This window comes from Peromyscus eremicus, chromosome 5 (genome assembly GCF_949786415.1).
Source record: "Peromyscus eremicus chromosome 5, PerEre_H2_v1, whole genome shotgun sequence".
NCBI classification, from domain to species: Eukaryota; Metazoa; Chordata; class Mammalia; order Rodentia; family Cricetidae; genus Peromyscus; species Peromyscus eremicus.
Genome location: NC_081420.1, coordinates 136,392,297 through 136,401,538, shown reverse-complemented (window position 1 = coordinate 136,401,538; position 9,242 = coordinate 136,392,297). Strand labels below are relative to the sequence as shown.

The window sequence follows — 9,242 nt, the reverse complement described above, 5'->3', positions numbered from 1 at the left end:
GCAGCCTCTGTTGAAACCGCCCAGAAAAGGGAGTTGGTATGCAATTCCTGGTAACCAGCAAACTTTGAACTTAAATCCTCTCATTAGCCTCCCCAGTGGCTAGGATGACAGGCCTGTGCCACTAAGACCAGCAGAGTGTGAATTCTTAAATTCCTCATAATCAGTCGAACAATTCATTTTTACATTTTTAAGCTAGAGCCTTGCTGGAATTTTAAGAATGCTTCCTCCTAATCAGAAACCAAAAACACCAAATCAAGGGGTGAGGGCTCCTGAGATCCCACCAGCCCTTGAGTACCTGTAGGCAGTTCATGGTCCCTGGGGCAAGAACATTTTCTTCAGGGCTGTAACTGCTAGTTAGTTAATAATCCCTCCCCCAGGATCTTATAAGAAACCCTAAAAGCCAGGCGGTGGTGGCGCACGCCTTTAATCTCAGCACTCGGGAGGCAGAGGCAAGTGGATCTCTGTGAGTTCGAGGCCAGCCTGGTCTACAAAGCGAGTTCCAGGACAGCCAAAGCTGTTACGCAGAGAAACCCTGTCTCGAAAAACCAAAAAAAAAAAAAAAAAAAAAAAAAAAAAAAAAAAAAAGAAAGAAAGAAAAAGAAACCCTAAAATCCTTAATCAGGGAATAAGGGTAATGAGAAATGAATAGGATAAGAGTACATTATATATATGAATGAAAATGTTACAACATAGCCCATTATTATGTGTAATTAATAGATGTAAATAAAAATAAAATAAAAACAGGAAAAAAAAAAAAGGATGCTTCATCCTAATCCTCAATCTTCATTTTCCCCTGGCTGGTGCTTCCTGTGTTCACACGGAGGCCCTCGATGTACAGACATATGCACACATCTCTCCTGGACTCAGAGCCTCTGCTCCGACACGTTCTGAGTTTGCCAGTGAACCTTTCCTCTCGTGAACAAGTGGACACAGGATGTGCCACCTCCTGGGCTGAGCAGGATCCAACAGGAGCTTGTGGCTAAAGAGCCCAGCACAGTGCCTGGCACTACGTTCACTCTGAATAAATGGTGTCTGTTATGTGCACAGGGAAAAGCTGTGCTAAATGAAGTGTTGGCAGCACTTATTCCCAGTGGGCGGGATCATGCTTACAATGAACATCCATTACTTTTGTAATCGGAGAAAAGGGAACAGTAAATGTTTTTATTAATTTAAAAAAAAAAAAAACAGCAACTGACTTTGGCTTTGGTAGGAGGAAGTTGAGGTTAATGTCAGTGTCCCAACCCTTAGGCAGGACAAGGCTTTTGCTTTTATACTCAAACTTTAATGATAGACAACTCCCTGCCCCTCGAATGGAGCCTCCAATAAAGGAGATAGTACATGCTTACAGCTGTGGGCTTATTGTCCTGTTCTGGTACCAGGCACTCTGTGGGGCCGATGCCTGTGTCCCAGTCTTTGCTCAGATTCTGTCTCGGCAGCAGGAGCAGGAATCAGGCCCATCTGAAGCCCCTCTGGAGTTCCCTCCTAGGCCGTCCTCGCCAAGCCTGCAGGGGCAGACCCTGGCCCTTCTCAGGTTATCTGGGGACCATCAGCCTCTGCTGGATGGGCTCCTGGCCACTTTCTCCTTCCGCACCCTCGAGTGGGCATACTGCGGCTGAAATAAATGCTTCTCTGTGTGGGAGACAAAGAACAAGAGTGGCTCCTCTGGGTCAGCTGTCTCTCTTGGCTGGCTAGGCCTGCTCTCTCCCAGGCCTCTTCTGAGGCTCCCAGGCGCCCCAGGAGGAGCTTTGAAAGACAGATTGGGGGCTGTTATACTCTGAGCTGTTTGGCTGGAGCTTATGAGACTGTGTTACCTTAACAAACCCCAACCAAGCTGCTCAAGATGCTCATTGGCTGGGGAGCAGGGTCGCAGCTGGAGAGGCAGTATGGCAGGCAGGTCGCAGAGAGAATGAGTGTGTGCATGCCCGCCTGGCAGAGCAGGTGAACGTGTGTGTATATGCTTGATCTCGTGTGCAAGAGCATGTGTGAGTGTGCTAGAATGGGAAAATGTATTCTTAAGATGTGAGTCTGTGTGCCGGGATATGTGTGACTCTTAGCTGGAGTGCGTGAAACTTCTGCCCCTGGGTTAGGGGCGGAGTGCAAACCGTTTGAGGGTGAGTGTAACCGTTTCTCAATGTTAACACCTGGGTGTGAGTGAGAGGCCGGCCGGCCGGCCGGCGTTCCTGCGGGCCAGGCAAAGGGCGAGTGTGCAGGCACGCAGTGTGTGCAGTGGAGGGTGTGAGCCTGCTCCGAAGGCGCAGGCAGGTGTGCCAGGGCGCGTGCACCAGAGGGCGTCCACATAAATCGTACCAGCCCGTGCTGGGGGTAGGAGTGGAGGGGGCATGCGCCCGGGGCAGGCGCGTGCGCGAGAGTGCGCGTGCCCCGCTCCCGAGCCCGTTGCCATGGGAACGCGCCGCGGCCTGAGTTAATCATTTCCTGTGGAAAGTGCGGGAGGGGCGGGCGCGGGGCGGGCCGAGGCGGCGGCGGCGGCGGCGGCGTGGAGCTGCCTCGCGCGGGCGGGCCGGAGCGGGCCGAGCCCTGGGCTCTGCGGCGACGCTGGGATCCTGTCTCCGCTAGGCCGGTGAGTCGGGGTCCCGGCAGGCTAGGACGGGCTGGGACCGGTTTCTCCAGGCACGCCCCGTGGGCGCCGCGCCCACCCTGCCCGGGGACCCCTCCGTCCCGATCCACCGCAGACGCGGCGACCGGGCCCCAGACCCGGCTGTGCTTGGGGGTCCCACGGCGTCGTCCAGTCTGAGATCCTCGCTGGGACCTGGCTTGAGGGTGGCACGGCCCCTGGGGTCGCGCCGCCTAGACCCGCTTCGGATTTCATTGGTGGGGAATGTGCAGAGCCTACCTGGGAGCTGCCTGTCAACCAGCGCGCCCCCTTCCCCCGCACGGGTCCCTCCCAGGAAGGCTGCAGTTGGGGCCCACCCTCTGTGTCCCTGGGTAGTTGCTTTCTCTGGCCAGGCCCGAGGTGGGGTGCGCCAGCCCCTAGGTTAGGAGGAAGGGCCTCAGAGATAACCCTCACAAGCCCAGACGAATCAAGTCATTGACAGCTGCAGCTGAGGAATCCCTGTAGGGAGGGGGAGCCCAGAAGCTGTCTGTCCTTTCTACTCCAAGTAACAGCGGAACTCTGGCTGATACAGTGAAAGGCCCGGTCCAGAGACAGTTTAAAGAGGAAGCTGGGTTCAAATTCTTAAGTACAGTTGTCACCTCCCACCCTTGAATGCATGTCTCAAGCTTGGGCATTGGGACTACCCCAAGCTTCACCTTCCTTTAGTGTCCTTCTGCCCCAGACTGTGTGAGTGCCCTTCCCAGCCTGGTAGGATTTTTCCCCGTGCCCTTGGCCAGAGAGAGTCATTTGCTAGGAATGCAGCCCCGGAACGGTTCTGTGTGTTTGTGTGGCTGGACTTCAGGGCCCGAGGTAGTGAGTTCTGCTCGCTGTATGGGCACCAGGGAGCAGAGAATTTGACATCTGGATTCCCCCAGAACATGTTCTGTGTGCCAGGGAAAACCTAGCCCAGTCTAGCCACCCCCAAAATGCTCACCCAGGAGAACCAAGCCGTCTTCCTGCAGTGGTGTATAGGTGACTATGAAGTCTAATCCCTGGTCTTTGCACTGTCTCTGTTCTAGGACAGGAGGAGAGCAGCTCTACCAGGCTGGCTTAAACCCAGAGAGGCAAGTGCCCCTCCCCCACCCAGCCTCGGCATTTACCCACCCCTGGGACAGTACACCAAAAGATAGGATCTCGGGCTCTTTGTACATGCCAGCGCTTCATACTGCACTGTCTGCTGCTTATGCCAGTCTCGTGAAGGGCATCTCTCACCACTTTACACATGGAGATAAGACCAAGACTGGGTGATTCATTCTCCTAGGTGGCGGGGCTAAGGCCTGAGGCACGCTCATAACTCTACCCCATGAGTTCCAGATGAGTAGAGGTCCCAGGACCCTAAAATCAAACACTTTCTGTACGAGAGTATGCGCTTCTCTCACAGTCTAGAACCCTGGGCCTGTTTGAGATTCCTTGAGATTCCTGACCTCACATCAGGGTTTCCAGCTGCTAAATTCAGCTGCCTTTTCCTCTTGGGGATCTAGCACACACCCTTCCTCTTTCTTCAGGCTGCCTCTCCAACTTCCCTTCCTGATAGCACAGAAATAATGGTCTCCTACCTCTGCCCCCCCCCCGCCCCCCCGACTGAGCTGATGTCCCCTGGAACTCTCTGTCCTACATGGTCTCACCTGCAGAGGACGGTCCTCCCATCTTTTCCCCGTTGGCCTGCAGGGTTGGCTTTATGCCCAGCTCTGTGCCAGGCTGCCTGGGGAGGGCGTTTGTATCTGCTCCTCCTGCTTCTTCACCTTCCACGCGGTGTGGGGCGACTTACAAGGATCAGCATCTTCCCGACCCTTTGTTCCACATCCCTGCCCCCTTCCCGGTGGGTACCCCACGCTGTCGTCAGTCAAGGAAGGAAGAGACCAGGACCCCACTGTCTTCAGTACGTGGCCCTGTGAACATCAGATCTCATCAAGTCTTTGGTCCTCCGACCCCGGATCCTTGCTTATTTCTCTGCCTCTAGATGCATTGTTCCTGCCCCTCTGTCTGACCTCACACGCCACCTCTCCCCTGTCTCAGCTCGTCTCCTTCCCATCCTAGCTAAACTTTCCCCCAAAGAAGGAAACAGCTGCCTCCTCGGCCCTCTCCAAATCCTTGAGCCTCTTTGAACTTGCTTTGCAGTCTAGGCTGGTCTGGAACTTGCAACCTTTGAGTGCTGGGATGGTAGTTGTGAGCCCCCGCCCAGCTCTCTCTAGGGCTTTCTTTTACTTCACCATGGCCACCTGACTATCCTACTTGCTGTTCTCCAGCCACTTCTGAGGACCTCCCTCCTCCAGTCACTGTTTCCACCCCCACCCCCACCCCAGCCCTGTCCTTACTTAATACTGCCTTGGTCAGTCTTGCCGATTTCGTCCTCACCTTTAGCAGTGGTGGCCTTTAGTACTGAGTCTTGGTGGCTAGCCACTCCTCCTTTCCAGGCTTTGGTTCATATGTGCATGTGTGTGTGTGTGTGCTCGCGCACTTCAGGATACTCATGTAAGGTATCGTGGAGCATGTGGGCACAGCTCTGTGAGCCCCTCACCCTCAGGGAGGCAGAGAGGGTGGGGGAGACAGACCCTGTTCCACACGTGTTCTCGCTGCCTGGCAGGGGGCGGGGGTGAGGGGTGGGGAAATGGAAAGTGGTCCACAGTCCAGGGAGCTCTGTAGCAAGTCCCTTGGGTGCCCAGCTCAGTCTGCACACCAAACTCCGTGGTGCCTCTTTAAGCTGGCTTTGCTTCTGCAACTGGCCTCGACAAAAGTCTGGTCAGCGGAAGTGTTCCCGAGGCTGCTCTGCACACAGGAGGTACACAAGACAGACTTTTGAGTGAGGAACATGGTGGGTCAAGGACAGCCTGGGCTACATACTGAGACACTGTCTCAAATAACCAAACTCAAAACAGAAACTCCAAATCCAGAAATCTGTGCTTGAACTCTCTCCGTTTGTCCACTTCCTATCCTGGACCCATGCTCCTAGCGAACCTCTCTAACCTCCCCTAACCTGTTTCTACTGTGTACGTTTGTTTGTGTTTGAGAGAGGGTTTCACTATGTAGCCCTGGCCGACCTTGAACTTGCTGTGTACACCAGACTGGCCTTGAACTCTGCCTCTGGAGTGCTGGGATTAAAGGCATGCACCACCACTTCAATAAACCTTTACCTAACGCTGTGAAGGTTTATTGAAGGTTTGTTCTCTTCTGACTGGATGTTTGAGGATCCATTCTTTCCTAATCAGATGACTTCTGCTAGTGCCCAGCACATAGTAGGCACTCAGTAAATGATTATGAAAGAACTGAATGAATGCCTGGCAGGGTGCCTGCCACACCCTCAATACTGAGTTACTTGAATGTGTGAATGAACTGGCTCTGAGAATTTGCTGAATGTAAACCCAGCTTGCCCCTGGCCCTGAGCCAGCCTCTCCTGAGCCCCTCCTCAGTGAGATGCTAATACTCAGGAGTATTCGCTGCTGGGCCACTGGCTTGGGACACAGCCCGAAGGCTGAGACTTAAGCAAGCAGCTGGGTGCAATTAGAAAATGAGATGTCATGGAGGAAAAGGATTAAACTTACCACTGCTTGGAAGCATAGGCTTCGAGCTTCCTCCACACGGGGCTGCTACCCAGTGTGCCCCCGGCAGATCTTCACAGTGGGTGGCAGACACGGACTCGCTCCTGGCCCATTTGGAAATGCCATAGTCAGTACGGAGCCCCCTCCTGTGAGTCCAGGGTCCTTAGGGGTTGCTACACTTGGGGCTGCTATCCTAGGTAGCAGGGGGCCCTTGTTTGCAGACCCTTCCAGACGGCGCAGCTTATGGGCTACCCACGCCTCTTAAACGCCTTTCCTCTTGTTCTCGCCACAGGCTGCCCGGCACCCAGAAGAGGTTGCTGAGCCCCGGGCCATGGTCCCCTCTCGCAGGACGTGGAACTTGGGAGCCACGCCTTCACTGCGGGGCCTGTGGAGAGTGGGCCGGGTCCAGGAGCCCAAGCCTGGGATGGCTCGCCCCGCCCCAGCCAGCCCAGCCGCCCGCCCTTTCCCACACACCGGCCAGGGGAGATTGAGAACTGGTGAGTCCGCATTTTTAGAATGCCTCTTCTTTTCCCTTCCTTCCTCCAGATCCCAGAGATGAGACTGAGGTTTCTCGCGGTTCCTAAACTCAGTCAGAGCTGTCAGGTAATTACAGGGTAGCCAGCAGCTCAGAGCCGGCTGGGCGTGGAGCGCAGCGCAGCTCAGCGTCACCGGGTGCTCCTTCCCTGCGTCCCGCCGGGGAGGAGGAGAAGGCTGGGGCCGGTTAAACTTTAACAGTCCGCAGCACCGCGGCATCAGCTTCATTCCCGCCAGCCGAACCAGGTCAGGGACTCTGAGATCTCACTTGGGCGCTCTCTCATATCAGCTGGAGGTCGGTAAACAAGGTAGGTGAAGCGGCTGACCTCCTGGGTGCCCTGCTCAGCGCCGACACCTGACTCTGCCAGGCTGCCCTGGACAGGAGTGAGGAGTGAAGGCAGGCTGCTCGATGTTGCCCAGCCTACTTTGGGTGCCAGGCCCTGGGTTTTCGGTGTCAGCCAGCCAACGCTGCTTTCAAAGCGATCCTACCAGCAGGTCTATATAGGGAGAGGGTCCTGGAGCCTGGGCCGCGTCTGTACCCTAGGGAACTGTCAGCGGTCAGCTTTCTGGGTCATGTCCCAGGTGCTGAGACTGTCAAGGAGCCAGCGGCTCCTCTGTTCTGGATAGGGGCTGGGTGTGGGGGTGAGGAGCTGCCTTGACCCTTTCCCCAGCTCTGTGTGGGCAGGTAGGCAGGGTGCCCCGGTTGTGTGGGAAGGCAGGGTTGTCCAGGAGAACTGCCTTCAGGGGCTTGCTACCTTTTGCTTGTGACCTACCTGGAGGAGTGTTCAGATTACCAGCCTGGCCCCCTGGGCCATGAGACCATGGGGTCTAAGCCCCTCGGTACACAGAAGAGGGGGTACACGAAGGCTCAGAGAAGGCCGGTAACAGATTCCTACTGTCTCCCTTTCTAACTGTAACCCGTTCACTCTGCCCATGGTAGCCAGGCAGTGCTTTGAAGCTCTGCAAGCTGTGATTGCCTGGGACGGGCCACCCCCTTATACCCTGGGAGCCTTCAGGCAAAGCAGGGGTTCTGTGGGTCAGTCAGAGCTGGTGGTTTGAAAAGAGCCAGGGATGGTCTCTACAAGCTTGTCCCCAGGGTCTGAATGTAATAGAGATGAGTATGGCTTTTCCGGTAAAACAACAAAACATTTCACCTTGGAAAACTCACTAAGTTTTTCATCTACTTCGTGTGTGTGTGTGTGAATGAATGAAATGAATACAGTGACTTTAGAGACTTCTAGCCACTTTATAAACTTAAGATACAGGTCCAGTGAAACCCGAGTGTGACAGACAGGCACAGGCTTGGCACCTGTGAGTCTCAGTCACCAAGGGTGCCTCAGCCCCCCCCCCCATGTGTCCCCCCTAGTCTTACTGTCATCGTGAGAGGGATAGACAAGCAGGGCTGGTTGGCACATGGGGTTTGAATATAAGCCCGGGGTGACTCTCGGCATAGTGTTAACTATTCAGGGTCTCTGGTTTTCTGCCTGCCCAGCAAGGGGAGTGTCCTCCACCTCCCTGGGTGGGTATGATGATGGTTGCTATCCTAATGCTAATATCTGTGGGTCCTTGCTGTGCCTAAGTTCTCTTTGATCCTCACCATGGGGTTATGCCTCCAGGATATTAGTTTACCCCAGGGTCATGGCTGTGCATTTTTTTTTTTTTTTAAAAACACGGGTCTTGCTATGGCTGCCTGGAACTTGCTTTGTAGACCAGGCTAGCTTTGAACTTACAGAAATCTGCCTGCCTCTGCCTTCTGAGTACTAGGATTAAAAAGCATGTGCCTGGTGAAAAAAAAAAAAAAGCTTCCATTTATTGATTTTTTTTAAAAAGATACTTATTATTTTATTTTTAATTATGTTATGTGTTTTTGTCTGTGTGTCGTTAAACGCACGTGAGAGCAGGTACCTACAGAGTTCAGAAGTATCCGATCCCTTGGAGCTGGACTCATAGGCAGTTGTGAACTACCCAGTGTGGGTGCTGGAACAGAACAGCCTTTTGCAAGGGCTCTATGAGACTGAGCCATCTCTCCAGCTGTCTCCACCTTGGCGAGGCTGGAGGGGAAGGGAGGGTGTCCTGCCCCAGTAGAGGCCCCAGAAGATGCGCTTTAGCTGTTCCTGGGTACACTTCTGGAAACAGCAGGGACCAGGCCACCCCGTGTGGGTTTGGTCTTAATGAAGGCCAGGGAGAAATTGCCACCTAGAGGCAGCCTGGGTAATAAAGCTGTGTCCCTGTGTACAGTTCACTCGGTGTCTCAGCTTCTTCTTGCTGCTCTCTGCAGAGGAGCTGATGAACAAGTGTGGACCCCAGAAGCCACTGTGGCAACTAGAGAGCCCCAGTAGGGTCTTGGGTATCCTCCAGAGAAGAATCTCAGGGTCCCTTTTGGTAAGAAAATCAGGTAGCCCCAACCTGTCCCTACCTGTGTTTCTGTGTGGAGAGAGCCTGTGAGGCCACATGAAGCCCTGCTGGTCACACCTGGGCAAAAACTGAGCTCAGGTCCCTTTGGCCAGTGGTCTTTGGCCAGCAGCCAAGTATGTCATCTCGCCTGTCTGTCTGTCTGTCCT

The 9,242-nt window shown here is 54.3% G+C and overlaps 1 protein-coding gene across 1 annotated transcript in view; it reads left to right on the top strand.

The window, feature by feature from the left end:
- Positions 1 to 2,492: 2,492 nt before the first annotated feature.
- Kifc3 (kinesin family member C3) overlaps positions 2,493 to 9,242 on the top strand; it is a 33,932-nt gene continuing 27,182 nt past the window's right edge. The window contains exons 1-2 of the mRNA XM_059264600.1: positions 2,493 to 2,578; positions 6,440 to 6,644. Of these exons, the coding sequence (XP_059120583.1) occupies positions 6,479 to 6,644 (166 nt within the window). The 5' untranslated portion in view covers positions 2,493 to 2,578; positions 6,440 to 6,478. The remainder of the gene's footprint in view (positions 2,579 to 6,439; positions 6,645 to 9,242) is intronic.